This window comes from Oxyura jamaicensis, chromosome 10, assembly GCF_011077185.1.
Source record: "Oxyura jamaicensis isolate SHBP4307 breed ruddy duck chromosome 10, BPBGC_Ojam_1.0, whole genome shotgun sequence".
Classification (NCBI taxonomy): domain Eukaryota; kingdom Metazoa; phylum Chordata; class Aves; order Anseriformes; family Anatidae; genus Oxyura; species Oxyura jamaicensis.
In genome coordinates, this window is record NC_048902.1 from 5,430,798 (window position 1) to 5,455,556 (window position 24,759).

A 24,759-nucleotide genomic window follows, 5' to 3' on the forward strand; every position below is an offset into this window, starting at 1 on the left:
GAAGAATTTGTAGCCTCGTAGTTTACCTTGCTAGAAAAACAAATAATACAGTAATTGAAAACAACTCAAAATCCTAAATGTAGAATGTTACATTTGACCTTACTGAAGTATCTCCTATTATAGTTTCAGATCTTTTCTTCAGTTAGCCACGGTATTTCTGAACACTGATCTTATATATCAAGCTACAGGTTCAATAACCATATTCTATTTCCATCTTCTAAGTTGTTCATGAAAATATTGAAAACTACTGCATTAAAGAAACATGCTTACGAGTCTCCCTCTGCTCTTTGTATTGTCAACTGTATGGCAAAACATCAGAACTAATTACACAGAAAAATTTTTGGCCTTCTTGTATCTAAATCATATAATCTAGAAAATGTTATATGAGACTACTTAAAAGCCTTATTTAAAAGTCAGTACATGATGTCTTCTGTTTCGCTGCCAAGGACAAATCTATTCACTTGTCACCAAAGAAAATTACTGATTTGACACCATTTACTTCTGACAAATCTGCACTGACTCTTGCTTTTCTCCACTCACAAACTGCTTACAAATGGTTTGTTTGTTTTGATATATTTCTAACAGTTAAAAATCCATAATCCTTGGTGTGGTCTGCTACTATTAAAAAAAAAAAAAAAAGGAAAAAAAGACTAAATATTACCTTCACAAGTTTGGGAAAAATATCACTGAAAGGATGTCATAAAAGTGCTCCAACCATTTTCCCAAATAGTACAAGATGGAATTTCTTGGGTGTCCTGGTTTCAGTTAGGACAGTTATTTTTCCTACTAATAGCTGGTAGGGTGCTATGTTTTCGATTAGGATGAGAAGAGTGCTGATAACGTGCTGATGTTTTAATTGCTGCAGAGCACTGCTTACAATAAGCCAAGGACTTTTCAGCTCCTCGCTCTGTCCTGCCAGCGGGCAGGCTGGGGGTGCAGCAAGAGCTGGGAGGGGACAGACCCAGGACAGCTGACCCAAACTGGCCAAAGGGGTATTCCATACCTTATGGCGTCATGCTGGGCAATATCTAGGGGTGGCTAGCCGGGGTGGGGGGCCGGCTGCTCGGGGTTGGGCTGGGCATCGGTCAGCGGGTGGTGAGCAATTGCATTGTGCATCACTTGTTTGTACATATTATTATTATTATCATTATTATTTTCTATCTTAATAAACTGTCTTTATCTCAACTCACAGGCTTCACTTTCCCGTTTCTCTCCCCCATCCCAGAGAGGGAGGGGGGAGGGTGAGCGAACGGCTGTGTGGTGTTTAGCTGCCAGCCGGGTTAAACCACAACATTGGGTCTCTCTAATATGGATATATCTAAATTAACTTTCTAACCACTGTCTAAAAGGGTCTTTCTGTATTGTAACTGGAGGACTTATCATTTTCAGCTGTTGTTAGCTGTATACAGTGGAGACGTTTAGTGAAAACTGAAGAAAAAATGTTAGTATGCATTTCCTTTTATGAGAAGGAAATCTCGCACAAGAATGAAAATTAACATGTATTTATGTCAGCATGATTGTAGTCTAAGAGATCTTGTGAGTTAATTATACTTAATATTGGAATATTTGTATAAAGCGTATGCTAATAATTTTAAATTCCTTGAAAAAACTATCCTTCTTATGAACGTCACCTATTATTGAATATGTATGTAATTCCTAAAAGATGAAGCTGATCACTGCTGCAGTCTTCAGATGCTGCGTTAATATGAATTATTAATAATTTAGCTTAGGCAAAGAAGATGGTAGTTCAGATGTAACTTATGGAAAAGTTGTAGGTTAAATCTTAAAAATGACAAGATATGAATGTCTTAATCAAAGCAGCAAATGACTTCTCTCATAAATTTGGGTGCTGGAACTTACAGAGAGAAAGGGTACTTGCATTCAGAATGAACCTCAAATCTTTTTCTCAATTCAATTATAGATATCAATAATCATATCAATAATCAAGACATTTTCTAACACATCAGACAAGCAAAACCAGTGTCATTATTACTACACTGGCAAATGGCAAAGTGTTACAACAATAACGCTTCAAAGATTCAGGAGTGCTCTTTCTGAATATTCTCACCTCAGCGAATTTATCCAAATGTAGTGAAGTTTCCATTAGTAGTATAGGAGCACAGTCTAACAAAAGAGAACTCTGAAAAAAATCAAGAGTTTTAATCATAACTTACCTGTGTGTCTGCATTTAAAACTTTGATTCTCTGTGTGGAGATGAACAAGTCCACTTCGGTCAAGGCCTGGGAATCTCCCTCTGAAGTCTAGAAGATACATGCTTTGTTACAAGGGCAATTTTAATTCTCTCTTTTAGGATGATAAATTCTCTGATTCAAGCATAATGTGATGTGAGGCACTTGCGTTGTTAAACCATTACAAAGACAACTATTGAAAGGTGTTTCCAAATACATGCAAAAAAACGCATTTATTGCATAGAAAGAGTGAAGCATACTCGTTTTGTGGGTAAGAGTGAGTTTTCAGAGCCCGTGGGAGTGACTGCTCAGGTACTAAAATTCTCTTTTTATATCTTGAACAGGAAGAAGAGTATAGCTGTTTCTTTCCCCACTGTCACTGATGCGCATTAGCTCTTGAGGCACTGGAACTGAGAAAGCATGGAAATTGGGAAAGTGACTTACATCAGCTGCTTAGCCTTTGCTGTCTTCAGTGAGCTCACCAGCAAAAGTTTGTGCTCAGTACTGTGGTGGGTTTATTTCCTGGTTTTTGTTTGTTTTTGTGTTTTTGTTTTGTTTTGTTTTTTATAGTTATCTTTGTTTGTTTTAAAGAAAATAAGGAGTTGAGAGCTGAACTAATATCTCTTATTGCGCAGGAAGACATTGGGTGGTGGATGGCTGGAGACCTCAACTTCTGAGCACTGTTTACTAGGGAAAAGGTTGCATGTGCCATCAGAAATCAAGGTCACAGCAAGTGGGGCTGCAATATAATGCTGCATGTTTTTTAAGTGCAAGGCCTGGCTTTGCCCAGGTGAGAAAACAGGAGAGAAAGCGGCAAAGCAGCTTCTACCTCTCACTAAGGCATCATCCAAGAACTCACCTATTACTCTGAGTCCCAGCAGGAACCTGTTTATTCCTCCAGGCCACTTGTCCACAGTGCACTGTTTTAACTGGTAATAGCAGCATCCAGGTTAGCAGCCTCAGGATAAAAAGGCTACAGACTGTATTACCTTATGCTGAAGGCAGGCACCAATCTCGGGGTTACACCTGTGGTTCTTTGATGTGACAGCAAGGAAGAATGATGTATTTGCTGCTCTTTTCTGTAGCTCAAATGTCTTATTTAATCCATATTACTTTTATTTTAATTAACTCTAGTTCGGCAGAATACAAAGCAGCACATACTTTGGCAGAGATTACTTGTGGTGCTTTTTATCCACATCCATCATAAAGAAAAAGGTTAATTTTAGTGACATATTTGTTAAGTGTAGTTAGTGAACTAATGTATATTTTTAATTTGGTGAAATGTCTCCTCAATTGTTCCAGCTACTACTTGGTAAATGTATTTTATTTGTTTTTAAATATCTAAAATAATTTAATAAATATATGTAAGTCACAGGCATAGGAAATGAATCTAACTGCTTTGGTTAATAATAAGCATTATGATTTAAAAAATCTCCTGGAAAACACTGACTTTATACCTCTACCAAACAAGTCAGAGATATTAAACAGAAGAACGGCAGCAGCAGACAGGCACTCTAGCAAGTGAACAATGAAGAAAATGAGTTAATTTTATTCCATCCAGTGTTCTACTACTCAACAAAGGAGAAACCAAAATGACAACTTGATGAGGACCCATAATGAAAGACACAATGCTCCGTGGGGAACAAGTACAACAAAAATGTAAGTAAACGTTAGCATTCAAGAAAAACAGTCTACACACCGCTTTTTTCTTGATTTTAGCCGCCTTTTGCATCCTCTGAAGAGTAGCATAAAAAAAGAATGCAGACAGATGTACGCACAAAGAAAGAGAAAAGACAGTGTGTGAAGTCAGGGAAACCTTTTGACTATGAATCCAGATTAAAAATTATAAATCTGGGGGCAGTGGGAGAAGGATGTGTGAGAGAAAGTTCTTATTGGAGCATAATTGGATTTAATGGCATTATGCATGTTGTTGATTGACTACAAAAAAATACCAAAGAGTGTTGTCTATTATCAGCTGCTCATAACATTTATCCTGCTAAAAATACAGCAGTCTAAAATGAGAGTACATGCACTATTTTAAACTCAAGTTTTTCTATTAATGTTCTAGCCATATTAGTCATATGTCTATATGTAATTGTTGAACAAAACATAATTCAAATTCCCTTCAATGACTATCGAAAGTAATTGAGTATCCCTGACAGATTAGGATTGTTATTAATAAACAAAACTGTTTTTAAAAGGTTAATTGCAATCAGAAATAACTTATTGCTTGAGGTATCACAAAAGACTAAACAGAAATTTAAATGTTTGGAAATTCAAAATAAAATTCAATACATTGAGAGTAATTGTCACATTTTGTAATAAAAGGATTAATGACACAAAAGGAAAAACAGTCAAATATCTTGTGCTTTGTTATCTGAATATTTCCTAATTATAATCTGCAATTTGTCTTTAATTCTTCATACAGCTTTCAAACAACATTGAATAGACTTTGGAATAATTTATATTTTGTTCCTTGGAGACGCTGTATGCATGTTCATAATCAGTACTGGAAACTGATGGTATTTATAGTACTAGATCTATACTCACGTAAGGGTGCTTCAGAATAGGTTTGAAGCCGCAGATCCTGTACTGTTCAGAGACCAGCTGTCAAAAGACAAGAGAGTATTCTATAGAGCACAAAAATCCCCTACCTTAACACGGCTCACTGCCTCTTGGGCCTGCATCATTCTTATGTTTTTGGAAGGGTTGCGCTCGGACAGGAGCTGCGTAGAGCCCAGGTAATTGGCTGCAAAGATGATTCCATCAATGAGGTCTTCAGGTTCACAAGGTCCTGGAACTGACATGACATGTTTACAGTTACTGCCTCTCAGAAGAGGGCAGAGAGAAGGTAAATCGAATAAAGAATATTAAGGCTTGAGCAACTGTTGTAACACCATTTCTAGTATGAAACAAGAAATCCAGTACAAAGTAAACAATGTATTCCCTATAGTTATCCCTCCCCCCTCAAAATATGAACCAAGTATAAAGTATTGCATAATGTTTTGATCGTGAAGTTTTAGAGGAAAAATCACGGGAAGACTTGCTGTGCTGCATGGATAAACACACTGAAATTATTTGCGAGTTTCCTGAATGCTCATAGGTTTCTTTGTTGTAACTGTCTTAACATTTCTGATTGTTACAGTGCATAAGCTAAACTTGTGCTTAAATAGATGCATGTTTTCCACATTTTTCAAGATGTTTGAAGAAGTACACAGTAGCCAGACAGCGCCTCTGGCAAAAGGACTGATGTAGAGTGGGCACAAAGGTATACTTTGCTTCAGCAAAGATCCAGCAAGAAATCTAGTAATGGTATGGGTCTTCATTAGAATCAGAACAGAATTCTGTGGAATTTAAAATTCCCAACATATTGGGAAGGAGTTAAAAAACTATGACAATCTCCACTGAAAATGTGAAAAACCTTAACAGAGTCCTTAGGAATCTACTAATTAAATAAGTCACTGAAACTCTTCATGAAGGCCAAGTCTTTCAATACCTCAAAAAAAATTAAACAATCCTTGTTCCTGTATTGCTAATTCATTGAATTAAACAATAGAAGAAAATTCCACAAGAACTCCATTTACTATATATCTGGTCTTATTTGCCTATGTCTTTGCACCGTTTCACTTTTCAGTAGATGGAGGATATGTTTTATATGGTACTGCTTTTGACAAAGTCATTCACTTTTTTTTTCAGACCTAAAACTTAGTTTCATACATCCGTACCGCTTTCAGCATGCAACTAAACACTGATATTGCATCACATTGATACCTTGTTTCAAGGATAGAAAAGGAAATTAATTAAAGGTGTGAATTTAATGTTGGTTAACAAAACTTCATTAGATACCTGCATAAACGCTCTCATTCAAAATTAAAGTGGCCTTAATTTGGTTTACCTTCATTCACTTCAGGCTAAGTAAGTCGGGCTAAATTGAATCAAGGTTGCTTTAACTCTGAAGGACACTTACCACATAATGTTTAAATCAGTTTAACTAACCTCCTTTCTTAGAAGTTAATTTTGATTAGTTTTCTTGAAATATTTCATGTGTGAAGACAAAACTTGAATGCTTCCTACAAATTCTAATACAGGCATTACTGTAACAAGCAAAGGCCGAAATTCTATCAGGTTGCAGAACTTGCCAATAAAAAATTTAAAAATTGTGCTGGTTATTTTAAAATCTATCAGTCCCTTAATCTACTTCTTTATCAACCCAAAAGCTCTGGGTGAATTTGGGAAAGCTTGTGTTCTCTCCAGTTGTTTTCAAGATTGTAGAATTTGCTCATTTCTGGTTACATCTGTTCTTTGTACATCTTTGAGCAAGACATTTTTGTCTGGATTACCAGGTAATTGTTAGACTATGCCAGAGGCCTGTCAAAGCTGAGTTTAGAGGTCTGTGTGTATGTATGTATGTTCAAAGCATGAAACAACAGTACTCACGGTTCCTTATGGGACTGTGAAATTAATGTGTGTTAATTTCTCAAAAGAAACAACTACTTCTCATGTCTTGGCAGTTCAGTGACAGCAATAGTGTTTCTAACTGACTTGAAAAGTCTTGAAAATGTAAAAATCCTAGGGTTTTCATCACTTTTATTATCCAAGTGTTATTTATTTTGATTCTTTAAGGATTGTTCTCTTTTTGTTGGATATGGTCTCATCTCTTCAGAGCATTAGATTGTGCTTTTTGCAGAATTAGTATACTAGCAACAAATTCTGCAACATCATGTATATAGTAACAGCATGTATAAAATGCTTGTTGCAATAGCTAGTATAAAAATAAAAAATAAAAAATCATGCTGGGCAGAAAACGTTTCCAACATATATTTCCCATCATGAGTGAAATGGAAGCAACTGTCAGATAGGATAAGACATCTGCCGGAAGGATGTAAGGAATGGTATTGAAAATTGCCAGGGTCAACCTGGGTTACCTGAGTGTTTTCTTTCCTTGTCTGTGACTGGCTTAAAATCAGAAAAATGCAGATTTGGCAGAGGTCCCAACTCATCAAAGCACTTAAGCATGCCCTTGACTGTAAGTGTGTGTAAGGTGTACTGATGAGCAAGGGAAAAAGAAAGAAAAAGATCTGAAAGCTGAAGATGAGTTTGGCATGAACAAGCTGGAACTTCATGTTGGGTATTGATATTTAAAAGTTAGATAACTTTTTTTTTTTTCTGAAAAAAAATAACTGTAAGTTTCTGCATCTTATCAGTATAATAAAGATTACTTCATTTTCTGCTGAGTTATTAATGCTATCAGTATATTAAACATTTCTTTAAACCAAAACAGACTCTAAAGATTTTAAAATGAACACCTTTTGTAGTCATAAAATAATAAGACGAACACTCATTCAATAATGCAGCATAACTGAATTTAATAACCTCTTAGGAACACTTTTTTATATTTGTCTAGTACCACATGGAAACCAATTCATGATTCAGAGAGTGTTTAGGGATTGTGCTTAGAGCACTGAAGCCACTTCAACTGCCTGCTGAGAAGCATTGTACTCCTTGAAGTCACTCAGACCTTCGGATGCACGGCAGTGCAGCACAAAGACTTTGTGTAAGGAGTAAGTGGCCACAGGGCATAGATCACCTTGCAGAATGCCTACCTGTAAGTGATTCCCCTATTTTATCATGGCTGTGACTGCGCAAGGCAAATGATAGTTATGGTGACAGGACAGATACACAGTAGAAAAAAAGAACCCCTGGAGTACCACTAAAAGCATATAGTGGCACAACTGCAATAGCACAGAGACACTTTTCTTATGTCTTTTGTGACAGCTAGTTTATGTCCATACTTCCTATGAAAATATTATATATGCATAGGGATATAGACATAGCTACTGCAGTTAAGGAGTCATGCTGCAAGTTAAGTGTCTGAACAGCTGATTGGTGACCAGAATGTGGTTGTGGAGGCCCCACCAAAGTTCAGGAAAGGGCAGGGAGCATTAGCTGGCAGAATCTTTTCTTGTGTGCAGTGGGGTCCTATTCTTCTGGGGACTCTACATACAAATTAGTAAAAAAACTGTTGTGTTGTGGTGGGTTTTGTTTTGTTTTGTTGATTCAGAAAGCATACATTGACCTATCATAAGCTCCTAGAGAGCTACATCTTTATTGTTGTTAGACAATACCATATAATACCTGCACTAGAAAAAGGCCTAACGGATAGCTTATCATCTCATGCTGTGCTACTCAAGAAAAACAAACAAACAAACAAACAAACAAAAAAAAAAAGCAGAATGACTGAAGTAAAAAAAAACAACACTGTTATCTAAAGGTATACTGACCCCTTTCCAACAGAGTAGTAGTGAGCTGATTGGTTAAAAAATAAAAAGATGTAACCTTTTTATCCCAATAAAATAAAAAATGTGCCGTTGGATCTGCAAGCACTGTGACAGATAAATTTTCTATTTTAAAAGCTCAGCTCATGCTGCCCTTCTGTTATAGATGTCCACTACACAATCAGTAGATGCTTATTACAGAGGATCAGCTTGCTTTCTTGTCTCCTCTGCCTTTAGGGAATGCATTTAATTTACCTTTACTTAGGGCCTGTTAGCCAGTACATGCCAAGTGTTACGTGTAGCTTCTGTCAGATGTGAATTGTGTAAAAGGGGCAATCTTTGAACTTCCCATTTGCTGTAGCTCATCAAGGCAACAACTAAAACCAGAAGGTGCAAGTCAAGCTGATGAGATCAGGGAATAGGGGAAAAATGTGTTGAATGTTCTATTAGTCTAAATCACAGATTTCCTTGAGTTGGGCATGGCATCAGAAATCAAGTTTTTAACCTTCATTTATCATTCATGTTGCAGGGAATGTGTGTGTCTAAGATCTAAGAAGTCAGAACCTTAGAAGCTTCCTACTGCCTTTGCTTACATTCTGGTGTACACACTTCTTCTGTAGAAAGAGCTGCGTGTATTTTTCCTGTACAAGAACTCTTCAGTCTCCCCTGCACTGCTATTATTTATTTTCTGTTTGGAGAAAAATGTCAGTTTATTAAAACAAGAAGGTGGACAGATAAAATAGGATTGTGATGAACATTATCATTCTTTGACTGACAGGCAGTTGAAGAAAGACATGAAATTGTGGTTCTCCTAAGCAGAGGAAAGTATGTTCCTTGTTTTCTTCATTTGGGATTACCATTTTTTTCTCCCAAGAGATCCCCTCTGTTTGTTCCCTACAGCTGAGATTCCCAGAGTGCAATACAGGTATCACTTCACAGTGATACAGGAGCAGCTCTGGGCACTTGCCTGTCTCCTTGCTCTGTACAAGGCAATGAAGAACAGGGTCTTCTACCTCCATAAATCTCTACCCTGCTGAGGCCCACTGTTTCCACCTTTTTACCTCCTTCCAGGTTTGCAGCTATCTCCATCTTTATTTCTTTTTTATCATCATAAATCCAGGCTCCCATTGCCACAGGTAGGGATAAAAATATTAAATAGTTCCACATATAGTGTACTCTGTGTACTCTGAACAGAAATAGGCTTCAGTTGTTTATTTATTAAACTTTGAGCTGCATTCTCTTTGGTTTGACTTTTTTTTAGAATTTTCATTTTTAAAATAAATTAAAGCATTTGCTTCCTTTTTATATTACTTTAATTGTGGATGATATAAAACTTACCATCAACAAAACTTGGAAATGAAGACACTTTCTTTGTCTGTTGAGAAATAAAAGCAATATGTGGTATAAATGTGACTAAGTCATTTTCACAAACTGAAGTCAATTCACATCATAAATAGCTGACCATTGTAAAAATAAATAAATAAATAAATTCTCTCTGCATAACTTCTGCATAGCCATTATTTATCACAGTGAAACACATTACATCACCGTAAGTTACCCAACCTGTTTCATGGTGCTGGTTACCTGGAATCTCAAAGCACTTTAGGCATGTCACACCACACAAAACAAGTAAGGGATGTGTGTGAAGAAAATGAAAATGAGCCAGCAAATCAGTTGCCAAATGAGCAATAGAAACCACACAGATTACCACCAGATCACACTGCCTATTAATGATATCCCAAATTTACAATTGGAACATCTAACAGTATTTAGAAAGAAAGATTCTTGGTCTGTGGATAGAAAGAACTGTCCCTGGTTGCACTGCACCTCTAAACAGATCAAGTCCTTCAATTTGCTTGCCTTATGCCAGCCTCCTCAGGCATTGCTGTTTCCAGGAAAGGGGCTGATTTCTGCATTATGGCAAAAGGCTTCAGAAATGTGCCTTCTCATTAACGGAACAGGCTACAGGCTAAATTTGATGTATGTTTGTGAGATAACAGATTTCTGCTTTTAAGTCTGAATTTCACTTCATTGTGTCTAGCCTCGAGCGTAACCTCCTTCTGCATTCTTAGATGTCGTCTGTGCTCCAGTCTTCAGTGACAAGAGCAGGTCTGCCCATCACTACATCTTTTTCACAGCTGACTGAGCAGGGACACATCTTACCACAGAGGGCATTCAAAAAGCAGTGAATCATTTGAGCTCTTGGCACGGAATGAGGTGCTTGGTATTAGGGATTATTTAAAGAGACCCATGAGAATTAAGCAGTCCTTTGGTTTCAAAGACTGACATTTTGGAGAGAAAGAAAACAAGTAGAAGCCAATTTCTTTTTGATACTGCTTTTGCTCTCCAATAACCCAAAAAACAGAATTCCTGAAGAATTTTCCATCAGAAAATTTTAGGCTTGAGTACATACTGTGGACAGATACACAGAATGAATATGGCAGCAACTGATTCGTGGCTATGGTTCAAAGACTATTCAGAATACGCAGTCAAGGAATTTATCATCAGTTCAGGAGAAGGAAACTGACTCTAGATAGGTGTGCATGAGAGGGAGAAAGCCAACAATTTAGTCCCTGCTGTCCCTCATGGTAGCCTGAGGACAGGAAGATAGGTGGCAGAATGGCCTAAGGCACCTACCTCGGGTGTATTATTATTATCTACTGGGCCATTGAGGTCAGAACGCTGTTGTTTCCTTGGCTGCTCTAAACCATTGCACATCTGTAAGAAAAGAGAGAAAGGGTTTCAAAGCCTTTTGTCTTCTGAAAAGCTTGAAAATTATCAGATTTCAGTGGAAGTGAATGGTGCAAGGACAGTCAGAAAAATTTTCACCAGAAAATGCTATTTCAACTGAATAAATTAAAAAAAAAAAAAGTATATTCAGCTTTCAATCAAAAGTTTTGTTGGGGAAAGAGTAAAGCACATTCAGAAAAATTTAATAAAATCCATAAAGCTTTAACATATGAAACTGTATTTAGCATTTTCTCTATTATTTTATGCAAAGCAGTCATTTGTCATGAAGCTGTTCTGTGTAGTGATTTATATGCAATCAATATTAATTATTGATACTGAAGTACCATAACACAATACAGTAGTTGAAATTTCCTATTTAAATGTAACAAACATGAGATTCACATCAAAATGTTAGGCTCTTTAATTATAATAAAAGATCTAGTTGGATGTAAATAATGCATTTTAATTATCATTAAGCAGCAGTGACACTACTGATTTAAATTAGCACAATGATTTTATTTCAATGCAACTATTTCATGCAAAATTAAACCAAATACTGAAATGTTCAAATTGCTTACAAACCGAAGTTGGAATTTTAAAATGTCTTTATGCTCAGTACTGGACAGAATTTCACTGTTAGAAATCTTTAAAGCCAAGTAGATTTGTGGACACACTCTTTTATGGTTTAGGACGCCCCTTTCCTTTATTCTCAATTTCCCCATTATGTATAAGAGTGCCTGAATACCACTGTCACTGTAAAGCTCCACATATAAAAATCTGTATCAACAATTATGTAAATGGAAAACACTGAGCCAGAATTATTTCAAAGGGTCAGCATGAAAGTTACCCGTGAACATAACTCCTTGTCTTCTGACTTTCAAATGTAATATGTAGCTGTAGATCAAAGAAAGTCTCCATGCTTATCTCTAGACAAATTATTCCCTATGAGCTATGTTTAGTCAGCTGAAAAAATAGTGCTACTGAAGCTGGCATATTAGAGCTATTAGTTCAGTAATGCTAATGCTCAGGTAAGACAATATACACAAGGAAAAAAAAAAAACAAAAAAAAAAAAACACAAGCAGTAAGCACGATTTTAGGAAAGAGAATATTACCTGAGACAGACTGAAAATACCTGAGCACCAAGATGTGGGGAACAGGGCTACTGTCTAGATAACTGTAGTAGCTAGGAAACTTACTGTATCCCTGCGTACTTATAAATGCTGTTCTGTTTGAGACAAGTCAAATCTAATTATATTGCATGGCTAAACTAATATGGAGCAATATGTGTTGCTGTACAGTAGAATGCATTAATTAATATGGGTAAACAAATACCCAAAGGGTTTTCATAATAAAAGTGTAATAATCACACATTATTCCCTAAAATACTAGGATTAGATCAAGTATGCTTTAAGCAGGGAACATGACATGGCCATAATGAAGATACATTAAACTGCAAAGAGAGTGACAGCAAATAAATTAACTCCAGTATGTACAACAGAATTTTAATACTTTTAAAGCTCTGTCAGTTCTGATTATCACACACTTGACTGAACTGACAGTGCACCTGCAGATCAAGAAAAAATTGGTTGGCTGGTTTAGCAACATACCCTGGATGCAGTAAAACAACATTATTGAAATATGTCTGTCACAAATCTTAAAAGGAGGACTTATTCAGCCCTGAGAACCATAATAACAATTACGCTCTTTGATAATAGTTGCAAATATAGTTCCATATAAACTTAATGTGAAATAGCACGAAATACACGGATGACATTTCATTTTTGAATTCCTATTTTCAGGCTTTTAGGAATATAAAAAAGCCCTTCTTGTTGACTGTTTCCCAGTTGCATGTGCACTGTACATGTTGCCACTGTATATTAGTTGGGTTCCAAAGAAAAGTCTGTGCAGAATCTATGATGAGCTGGGATCCATCATGTCACCTCTACACAGAACTTAATATATATTTATTTATTATTTGGTGTTTGTATATGAAGCCCATCTTTTTTTCCCAGTGTTTATTTTATGTGCTTAGGAACCCCAGACTAATTACCCAGAATCTCAGGTACAAACAGTTCTTCTGTTCCTTCTGTGCACCCAATATATTATGTCTGCAGCTGATCTAGTACTTTAGTACTTGAGTAGTACAGTACTAGTTAGTACTTTGTCCTCTGTAAGTGTTCGGATGAAGGGGGGGGGGGGGTCACTGGGAGCACTTCCTCAAAGAAAAGCCAAGTGTCCTACCACAGTCTTGAGACCTTCTCAGCGTTGGACTGTTGGGCTCTCTGTGTCCCTACATCAGCAGCATGCAATACCAAGTAGTCAGTACTGGCAACCTGTCTGAGACTTTCTGTGCTCAACATATTCCTTCAAATGCATGAGCTGTTATGATGAGCCTTTACAAATCAAGGGTTGAGATTTTCATTCTAAAGAAATGTTTGCTTACACGGTATTCTGAAATGAAAGGAGAGAAAAAAATACAGGGATCAGGGCTTCCCTTTCTCTCCATAGGATGCATAGTGTTTGACGACTTGTATGTCAAAGGAGAGGACAATGCAGGGTAGCCGTGTTTGTATCTCCCACACACAGGTACAAAGCATGCAGTCTTTGTACAGAAGGAACTGCTTCTAGGCCAAGGATGAAGGAATCTTGGAGCTTCTTTATGGAATCATTTTTAGAAAGCATCAGTTCTGGTATTTACTGTGGGCTGGAAGCTGGTTCATGCTCCCAGGTGATCTGACCAATTGTCAAATAAATTACCATCATCGATGCTTGCTTTCTTCAGGTTTCTTACAGAATTGTCAGTTAATATTGTTAAATGTTACAATAGCTTGAAAAGCACATTTGAAGGAAACAGCTGTAAGGTTTTATAAATACTTATCCCCTGATTTACAGTTGAGAACAGGACCTAAAGCTAAACTAGAAATTCGGGCTCTGCTGCACCCTAACACACAGATAAAGCCACGTTAAGAGTCTTATCCTACAAGTGGACAGATTCTGCAAAGGAAAGATTTGGGATTCTTTTATATATGCAGATGCTTTAAATAAATATTCCAGTTTGTCTTCAACACAGTTTGAGATTCTGAGTGTGAAGAAGATTATTTTTGGTACCAAAATGTTGGCATATGCAGACATCATGTTGAGAGAGCTATAGCAGAGCTATACATTCTTCTGGAATTCAGTCTACGTTTTAAACAGTTCTGCACACAAAACAATCTAAAAATGGATGTCCATGGTAGTTTGGTAGTGGGGCTGCAGGGGTGGCCTCTGTGGGCTGAAGTATGGGCTGCCCCATGCTAGCTTCCCAGCAATCCACAGCAGGACATAGCTGAGCCCAGCAGCCAAGACAGGAGCACCTCTGTGAAAAGGTATTTAAGAAAGCAGCTGGGTGGGCACTATGCAGGTGGCCAAGGTCAATCCATCACAGCAAGTTCCAGGAGTTTGTCCTGGGAACCACCCTTCACCTCCTGCTGTTCAATGATAAAATCCCTCAAGGGGAGCCTGTGCACTTTGCAGATAGATGACCGGTCTCCTGGTCAGCCTCGGCAGTCTGTTTTAGTCTAAAAAGTCATGCATTTTTAGCTGGATGTAATGGTTTACTTCAGAGCTAATAAATACTCTACCTCCTTTGTACAACTTGTTTAGCACCAAATGCAGCTTTAGACTTATCTCACCTAACTTTTCTGCTGTTACTCTTCAAATCATTTGAGTAATGGATGGTTTTACACCATGCAACGTCCTGTTTTTTCATACACATGTACACAGTGATACTGTGCTGTAAACAAGAAAGCATACACTTCTTTGAGAGAACACTCCCTACCAATATAAGCAAGGTTCTTCTATTTGTCATTTGTAGAAAAGGAGCTCTAGGAATTCACCCTATACAGAGTTGCTTTGCATGTGGAAATATACATAGTATCTTCACTCTCAAACCCTCAAAATATAACACTGCACGCTATCCTTGAGCACGATCTGTTCCAAAAAACTGGTGAGATACTATTTTTCCCCTTTCACTGGCAGTAACCACCACACACAGTCTGAATAGGAGATGCCCAAGGACTACCAAAATATTAATGGTGTAGTGTTCTTAACAGCTATGCCTGGGGGCAAGTATCAAACCAGTGTCCAGCATCCTGTGACAGATCACGAGGCAGCCAAAAATGCCAAAAATGCAGAGGAAAACCAGACTCCATTTCTTGGAGCTCACTGAAGCACGGAGGCGCATGGTGCAGAAACCAGCCTGCAGTCAGTTCCTGGCTGATGGCCAGGCCTGGGCCTCCCTCGTCCGACACCTGCAGGGCCCCTCCCGCCGGCCGGGCCCTTTATAGGCGGCCCTCCCCCAGGGCAGCCTCCCCTGGCCCTGGGGTGGTGGTGTGGGAGTGGGGCTGGCTCTGAGCACCCCGGTTGCTTACTGCTCCGTAAGCTGTTTGGGTGTTCAGTTAAAAGCTCACCTCAGCGACACGGCCTGCTTCGAAGTTGCAACCTGGGACCCCGAAGGCTGTGGTGGTGCTCAGCGCTGATGGAGCACCTGTCTGCTGGAGGGCTCGCTCTGCTGGAAACCAGCAGGTTTGTCTCTCTTTGTTAACTTATTTAGAGGAATAGTTAGAGGAATAGTTTGTCTGAGAGAGGAGCGAAAGATTAGCTTTTTAAAAAAATTTTGGTAAAGATCTGATAAGCAAGCACTGAGTGCAGCACGAAGGCACGGTAAGGCTTTATTACTGTGCTGTAATGCTGTAATTAGGCTTGAGACATGGGCCAACCCCTCCACTAGCAATGCTGGTCAAACACTGCATCAAGTGATGTGTGCAGAAACTAATCTATGTGCTTATGTATGTTGAAACTCATCTTGGAGACTAATTAGCTTATTGAAAAAGAAACGTTTTGTGGTAGGTTCCAGTGGGTGTCCTTGTTTGTTATGGTGTCTATTGCATGAGCAAACCAACAGCTCTAACTAAGGTTCTCATCTAACTTGTTGTCTCTCTGGAACAAAGGTGAAGAAGATAGGTGTTATGTTATCTTACTTAAAGACAAGATTTCAGTTTCTAGTTTCATCTTTATGACCTCTGGTGTTGGTTCCTGAAGACAGTTTTTCACTGGGTTGTGCTTTTGTGCTTAAATGCTACTATGTCTTTAGAAAGTCATCAACATGCAACTAAAATATCCTTTTGAATCAAGAGTGGCTAACCTAGTCATAAGTCTACCATGGTGCTACTGTTCCTATGAAACCGCATGTCTGAAGTAAATTCACTTAGTGGAGGCTGATGTTTAATGGGAATGGCTTACTACACCTTTACTGAACTGCTATTTTAGTTAACATAGCATCAGAAATGCATTGTTACTGGTAGGAGCAATTTGACCCAGCATGATACTTTCACAGAAATTGAATCTGAATGAGGCAATTCTTGGCTATCTGAAGGATTTCTAGTTTTGATCACAGGGGAAAAAAGATTACGAGCATTTGTTAGGTTCTCAAATGTTTGACTGTTAACTGGAAGTAAAATGAGAAATCAGAAGCAATAGAACTCACATATCACAGGCTACTTAACTAAAAAGTGGACTTCCCTTTAGGGCACTCATTAAAGGTGATAATGGCAAATTCCTGTTTCTGCAAAAGGGTACTAGTGAAAGTAGAGTGTTGGTGCTGTTGGCTTTTTGTCTTTTACGTTGGGGGGATTAGATATGCTTGATTATTGTAGGAGAGAGTAAGCCTACTCAGGAGTCTGCAGTTTGAAAATAAAAATAAGGAATGAAGGGCTGATTAGATGGCTAATGTTCAAGTGCTGGAGTCCCATTTTCACCTGAAGTTCCTACTCATCAGAAATAGCTCCCGGGCCATGCCAATGCCATTATTTAGAAGTGTGACTGTAGCAGGGATGAACAGAGTAAAATCTGCCACATATGAGGTTCTAATAACGGTAATTATTTGAGCCCCATTAATGCAAGAGACATCTTCCATCAGTATTATCTGCTGCTGTTCCATGTTTTGCTAACCTCTGTCTTAACTACTTCTACCATTCTTTAATTATGCTGAGTGTATAGAGGTAGTATTAAAGGGAAGCTGAAGTGTATCTAGTGTTAGTAAAATAGCAGACAATGCCATTGTTCTGTACAGATGTCTTACAGGTGCATTAGGTCCAACTACTGTCTGGGAGCAGAGGATGGGCCTGGGTGACTGCCCCACACCATAGTATGTTCTGGGAAGGAAGCTGGCCAGGACAAGTTACAGTGAAGTGATCTGGCAATGAGCTTCTCATGGTTCAAGCTTTGGTTTAGGCCAAGTTCTTGTATTTTGCACTTCACAAGCACTCATCTGTTATCAGAGACTACCCATGTTCCAAGTAAACCTGTTCCTGTTGATTACTGGTGTGTCAAAACAACAATTTTCTAATTAAACTCGAAGCTCCACAAATAGAATAGTATTCAAAACAGGAGGGGGGGGAAAAAAAACACCTTCCAAGTCTATAGCACCTACTTTTGCCCAGAAACAGTGCATCAGTTTAAAACTTCAGGTCATCCTGCATTGTAGGATCAGCTGAATGAACCACCTATTTCCTTTTCCTTCTTCCCCCACCAAAGATATACCTAAGTCAATTAAGTAATGTTTTTTTTTTCTTGTAACAACTTCAGGAGAAATCTGTGTCAGTAGGGTGCCTGACTATACTCAACTTCTGTGTGTGAAGCAAAGCACAAAATGAAATGATAATGAAGAAGAACCGTTGAGTGTCAGGTATATTAACAATTGGATCAGTCTGAGGTGACTAGTATGTCAAATGCTGAGGAGAAGGGGGAACTTCCTGGCTTGAGAAAGTTAAGTTTGAGGTTAGTCAGACAAATGCTTAGAATACTTAGTTTCAAGTTCATGAATGTAAAGCCTTTGACTGCTAGCATTGAAAACCTGCAAGAAATAAAAGTTGTACTAAGCAGTAAGAGCAAAAATACACTCTAAATGTATCCTGGGTTTCCCTCTGGCTTTTCTAGTGCAGATCCTCTTCTGCACTTTCCTGGAAGTATTTGCAAACAAAGGCTTATGCTTACAAGCTCATATCCCAAAGTTTTCATATAGTAAACAGGACACAGTAAATAAAATGCTTATAGATATTTTGTTTTTCAAGTCTCTAGATTGCTGGCTCTTTTTTGGAATTCCCCTGGTGATTAGTTCCTGAAAGCAAACTTACCTACTAGAACCTTTAAAACAGCATTTTTCAACTGGTTATTTAGCATTTGATATGCAAGACTATTAGCACTTATCCTGGACTATGAATTAATAACTACATATTTCTTGAATGTATGCTATTAAAAAAAAAATCCTTTTCCAGCAACAGTAACTGATACAGAACTGAACCTAACCTAGAATTTCACACACCAGTATTACCTGCTGTGGGAGAATATACCAGGAAAGGAAAAGACAGAAGCAGAAGCCTTAAAGCTAAGGGCACTGCAATATATGCATAAAAGCACAAAATGCATATTTCTATTTGCTTATTGGTTATATATGCTCTGAAATTCACATAGCATTTTGGTTTAAATCAACAGCATCCAAATCTAAACTTAGAGGGTTGGGGCACTAGTGTTCTGTGTACAGTACATAGGCTTCTGTGTTATACCCCCTGCTGTTATATTTTGTGATACAGACTTATAAGAACAGATATATTTGAATAAGACAAGGAAACTAAGGATATAGGCAAATTCTCTGTTAACAAGAAGTTTGGCATGCAAATCTACTGACAATGGCTTTGAGGTTTTTCTCCTTTTACTCTGTATGAACTTTAATTATTGTAATTAAGATCATTACTATCTGGTTTTCACAAATGAGACTTTCATCTAGAAAGTACACTAAATACATCCATCCCTTACACAATTTATAGTAAATATTAAAAGAATTGAATTCCTGAGAAGAAAAACAGAAAACCCTCTGTACTTTAAATTCTGTGAGGTGAGATACTTGTGCTAAAGGTCCAGCAAATACTAATGGTAAAGACATCTACTGAACTATTAAGTAAAAAACTCATCTTGGAAGAAATGGGTTCTGTCCTTTAATGGACTCACAACTAGCCAGGCTTTTAGATACAGCTGAGGATGAGCAACCTGCAGAAGTTGAACAGAATGTAGTAAAGTCAAACAAGGCCGGTCTTATGAGAAACACATTCAAGTAATACTTGCCAAAAATTAACTTCCTTTTAAATCTTTGCTTTATATTCCTGGGGACGTGGGAAGGGGCCATGGGAAAGTCCCCTTGCTTTTTATATTTGTGAGTCTCTGTATGTCCTGAAGAAATGCTGCTTCACACCTTCATGACTTGCAGGCCTATGTGTCCCTCTCATCAATGAGGACAGCAGCTGTGAGCTGTCTCCTTTAGTGTAAATTAAAAGGTCTGGTCACCCAGCTTGCCTTTCCCTTCATGCTGAACTAAATGGATATCCACACTGCCATTTCTGCATGAGAAACTACTTTCCTTTCTCGTATTTGAAGAAAAGTGAAATATTGCGTATTGCTTAATGCCCTATCCATTAGACAATAGTTTGTGGTTTCTATGAAGACTGATTGTAGAAATCCAATGGCTACATGCCAGTGTCTAACAATTGCAACAGCACTTTCTCCTTTATTAAAAAAAGATTAAGGCACTGGCCCACGACTGGCTGGAAGTAACACTTAGACCTCAGACAGGCAGCTCAGTAATACTTGGGTTGCTTTGTTTATTTTCACAGCCCTGGCAGTTATATCAATATGCTGGTGCTGCAAAACCACCAGTTGTTAAAGACTGACAAGAATCATAAAAGTACAATGCAATTCAGCTCAACTTCTGCAAAGTGATCTCTGAAAGCATGCAAAAAGATGTTGAAAGCCTGTTTTGAATTGGCAATTGTTGAGGATAAAAAAATAATATTCCTATGCAACCACACAGAAGAATTCACTACCTAAGTCCCTTATTCAAGAATAGCTCTTCTTACAAACTGGCAACTTACAAGCAGGAATGGTTCCTGTGGCATCTACTACAGTGCTGCGTCAGAAAGCTGGTTCACTAATCCAAAGAAAGCTAACTGGACTTCTCTGTTCATAATAAATAGGAACGACTCAAGCAAATCAAGATCATCAACCCTTAATCAAGCAAGCTAGCACTTTAATGATGGCAGTAAGCCACTGAGTATTTTAAGTTATGCAGTTTGGTTCTAATTATACTTTGAAAGTAGAACACAGAAGGGAATACTTAAAACTTGCTGTAGATATGGGAAATCTGTGAACCCCCCTTAAGGTTTTTTGTTCATTATAATAAAGTCTGACCTGTTTCATCAGCACATATTTAGATATTTGATTTCCTTTCTGTTTTTTTTTAGATTAACTGACATATTTTAATGTCTATTTTTATGGAATACTCTAGGATAAACTGTTTCATTAACCATGAGGCACTGACAATATTATGATTTTCTATAGTGATAACTTCAATGAAGCTGAAGCATTAAATTTATACCTCTGAAGCTTAATGAAGTCTTTTAATTAAAGATAAGGCAAAATAACCCACTTATCTTAATACATATTTAGATGACAGACTTGTAATATTTTACCTCTCTTAGGCAGTTTTCTGTTCAGTATAGAATATAGTATTCAGCTGCATTTAACTTCAGAATAACTGGACTTTGCTTACATGTAGTCAGAGAGGTGAAAAGTCAAAGCTTCAAGCTTTTTCAAGCAGAATTTTGTCTTTCTATAAAGTATCTTCAATTTTTCTCTTTTAAAAGAAGAAAACCTCACACCTCTGCTCTATAAAAGCTTGAGCTCCATTCCCAAATTCATTTTCTGGGACTCAACAGTAGAACAAGCAAAGAGCATGCATGGTTTAATCCACATCTACACCATTGTGTTAAAACTGCTTAACAGCATTTTCGGTACAAGGAAGGTTTCTTGTCAAGGTGTTGCCAGGCAGTACAAAAACAGCAATATGCAAGCATTTCTTGCAGTTGGTTTTAATATATGCAGCACCTACTGTTGGTTTGTTCTATTGAAAACAAAAGAAATTAAGGGTAATTGGTCACTAAGGTAGTGGAAGAGGAGTCCTTAATGGAGGGCAGGGGAAATCTCAACTATTTCAGTGCTGACCCTCAGTTTTAAGGGCACATCCAGTATGTCACTACAGAATAAAATGACACAATTATAAAACAGTGTCAATAAAGAATTTTGTCCCATGGATCTAAATACCTTCTTTTACTTAGTTCTCTATTTCTGTGCAAAACCTCTTTTCCGGTTCTTTACCTCAGTTGACTACACTAAGCAAATTTTTCTAGGCATGCAAGTAGTTATGTAGTTTAATGCAATATAGAGTAAAAAGTAAAACATACTGTTCTCTAGTTCTGTTTGGAATATAAAACTGACATAAGTTGCATAATGCCTCTGACAATCTGGATAAAAAGAGAACCTCATACCTGCTCTTGTGGCCACTTCTGCCTGTCCTCTGGGGTTCTTGACTTGGCTTTAAAACCTCTAGGCACATCTCCACTGTGCTTAGAGGCAGATGGGATATTCAGTGATTTCGGCCTCCCCTCATGCCTGTTAGCACTGTGAACAGCTTCTCCCTTTGAACAAGTCTCTTTATAGTCATGTGCCATGTTTTCAGTCCCAGTGTGCTCTGGACTCATTTCTGTTGTACTGTTAATGCTGCTCATGCTCATACTCATTTTGATTTCTGCTACAATCTGGTCGATGTCCTCTTCCTGCTCTTCTAGCTCTGCATCCTCTTTTCTAGAATGGTATGGTGATATACCCTGTGAGTTTCCATTAGCCTCTGCTGGGTAATAGTCCGGATAGCCACCTTCGCTTTGACAATACTGTATGTTCTCTTCTTGATCTTGTATCTCCAAAGATGATGCTTCATCCTCCAAAACCTGAATGCCATTGTCTTGACCTTCCTGCCACTCTTGTGTGTCTGTCACCACACTTTCATCTTGGTGCTGAATTTTACCTTCAGACCACTCTTCTACAGCTTCCTGACATTCATCTGTTTCAACAGTGTGTTGTTCATGTGGAACATATTCTTCTCCATTGCAGTCCATTCCTTCCAGGTAACTGTCATCCTCTGGACAGTATCTAATGTAGTATGTAATCCCCTCTTCTTCCTCTGGCAAGCCTTCGTCATAGTCCTCCTCCTCAGAGGTGTTATTCACATAGTCAGAGCTGGAATCGCCATCTCCACTATGATCATTGCACTCATGTTCCACAGGTGTGGGACTACCTTGTCTGACAGTTGCTAGTTCTGCCTCCTTTGCTGCATAATCTTCAATAGGAAGATCGCTTTCCTCGCTTTCAGGCTCCCTGTTGTGAGATGAAGTAGGGCAAGCTCTCACTCTGTGATCCAGCATGCTGGCTGTAGTGCTTTGACGCTTCCTGTTTGCCATAGCCAACTCCTTATACGACAATCATTTCTATGCGATTACTGTAGGGAAGATGGAAAACATGTTCAGGAAAAGGTCATCAGCAGAGATCAGTGATATGGGAAACAGCAAGTCATGGATTAAAATGGTAAGAAGGATGTATTTGCAGATATTTATACCAGATTCACAAACACCTAACTCCTAAAATGCTCATGCTATGGAACTGTGAAATCAAAGTAATAACTTGCACACTGAAAGGAACAGATAATGAGAAGGTTCTGTGCTTATTCTAAGCATATTCTAGTGTAGGGTCTCTTGTCAATTTGACAGAAAATTAATCTTGAATCTTGAAATTAGTTTTCCATTTTTCTTTGTCAGTAAGGGGTCACACTTTGATCACTATACAGTAAACAGTAGATATTTTCAATTTTCAGCTTAGGCATGTCTTTAACATGTACTGACAAAATACACTTAGAATCTGACTGTCTCTTACCAAAACTACAGGAAAGCAATGCCGCAAGCGACAGCCAAACTAATAGACATTCAAGTATAATATGCTCCTATTATATTATTAAAAAATGAATCATTCACTGGTTTATCAGCTCTTATTAGCTGGATGTCATTAAGTATCTCCCATTGTTAAACCAAACATAGATTTTCAAACAATTTAACTTGTACTCCAGGAAAAGAGGCATATTTACAATAAAAGCTCAATTGTTGACACTAAATGCTTGTTGCTTTAAATTACACATTTTTGTCTAAATACTGGTTTCTAAATAGTTCAGTCTTTCCTGATACATTATCACATTATCCAAAGAAAACAGTCAATTCTATGCAAGCTTGACAACAGTAATCTGCTGTGTTTGATTTGGATGTGGGAAACATTTTCAGTATGTTTTCCTATATTTTATTGCTGTATACTTATCAGCTTGACCTATAGTCACTTAAACAGGATGAGCTGAGCTCACAAACATGCTTGAAATATACCACACAAAGCCAGCTTATTTTTTTTTTACTATATGCAAACAACAAATGCATGTCAGCCAACCATATGATGACTTTAATCATAGGTCTTGGGTGCACAGAGCAATAAAAATGGCAAGGAAAGAGTGGCTACATAGAGAAGAATTTCCTAGGCATTATGAAGTTATCAAAACCAGATTGTCATTATGACCTAAAACCTCAGAGATACCCTTGCAGAATTCCAGATATCACAAGGAACACCCCAAACCTTGGTTTCTGACAAGTCTAGAAAGCTGCAGCTGTAGTTGAGTGGCACATGGCAAATCTGAGCTGTCCCTAAAACAGGGAATACAGATGAGAGGCATCCGGGTCACAGGAGAAGATGGGGCGTGTGTATAGCAGAAGGGAAGCTGGTAGAGTACATGGTATATCAGAAAGGAAGCTTTAAATGAAAAACAAATCAGAGAAAGGAGGTAAAACTTCCCCTGTGATTACTTGAGCCTTCTCACTATTAAAAGAGCTAATAGACTTATAAGGCTTTCTCAATATGATCTGTATACCCACAATTATCCCTCTAATAAACTATCAGTTCTTTCTTAGGAGTCAAGAAGCAACTCAGAAGTAGAACACCAGGCCATCTGTCCATTAGTGTTGCTTCTGATTTAGTAAACTCTAACTACTGCAAACTAAGGAAGTTTCTATGCTGTGACTGCAGTATAAAGAAAACTTACCTTACTTTGGATTCAAGCAGCAATCAACCCACAACACTGCAAAGCTCTCTACAGGCTGCAAAAAAGCAGCCCACAAGTAAGAAAAACTCCCTGGGCATTGCTTGTGTGACCAGATCAGGTACTGGTAAGCACAATATATTTTTAAAACACAAGACAGTGCAACAAAATAGGTATTTCTTCCAAGAAGACTAAACACACCTCAGTTGTCCTACTTCTAGTCAAGAACAGCACTGTTTAGTATTTTTTAGGGGAAGAAATGTTCTTATGAAATAATACATGGTGAGTTATGCTGCAGTAGACTCTGCACATATAGAGCTAGTGTCACTGAAGATAAGGAAGCACAAAGCAAGTAACACCAGCACAGTGATTGTCTGAAACTCCCGATTCAGGTATTTCCAAAGCATACAGAGATGAGGACCCTTTCTAGATTATGTAATGGAGTTTTTCTAACTACTTCTAAGAACCTTCACTCAGGCAGTTTCAGGGCTCGATACTTAAGTGGTATCACTGCAG

General features: G+C 38.0%; 1 protein-coding gene and 1 long non-coding RNA gene across 5 annotated transcripts in view; one reads left to right on the plus strand and one right to left on the minus strand.

Annotated features, from left to right (window-relative positions):
* The window catches only part of APBA2 (amyloid beta precursor protein binding family A member 2), a 99,231-nt gene that overhangs the window by 20,225 nt on the left and 54,247 nt on the right, over positions 1 to 24,759 (minus strand). For 3 of the 4 annotated variants that reach the window (XM_035335504.1, XM_035335506.1, XM_035335505.1), the window contains exons 2-7: positions 21,608 to 22,614; positions 11,102 to 11,182; positions 9,803 to 9,839; positions 4,844 to 4,989; positions 3,889 to 3,924; positions 2,175 to 2,261 (exon numbers count right to left, since the gene is read on the minus strand). In XM_035335504.1, the coding sequence (XP_035191395.1) occupies positions 2,175 to 2,261; positions 3,889 to 3,924; positions 4,844 to 4,989; positions 9,803 to 9,839; positions 11,102 to 11,182; positions 21,608 to 22,576 (1,356 nt within the window). In that variant the 5' untranslated portion in view covers positions 22,577 to 22,614. The remainder of the gene's footprint in view (positions 1 to 2,174; positions 2,262 to 3,888; positions 3,925 to 4,843; positions 4,990 to 9,802; positions 9,840 to 11,101; positions 11,183 to 21,607; positions 22,615 to 24,759) is intronic. The other variant, XM_035335507.1, reaches the window with a different exon arrangement.
* On the plus strand, positions 2,257 to 4,848 carry LOC118171967. The gene is made up of 3 exons (XR_004753500.1): positions 2,257 to 2,698; positions 3,751 to 3,848; positions 4,618 to 4,848. It is a non-coding gene; the product is annotated as an uncharacterized LOC118171967 (long non-coding RNA).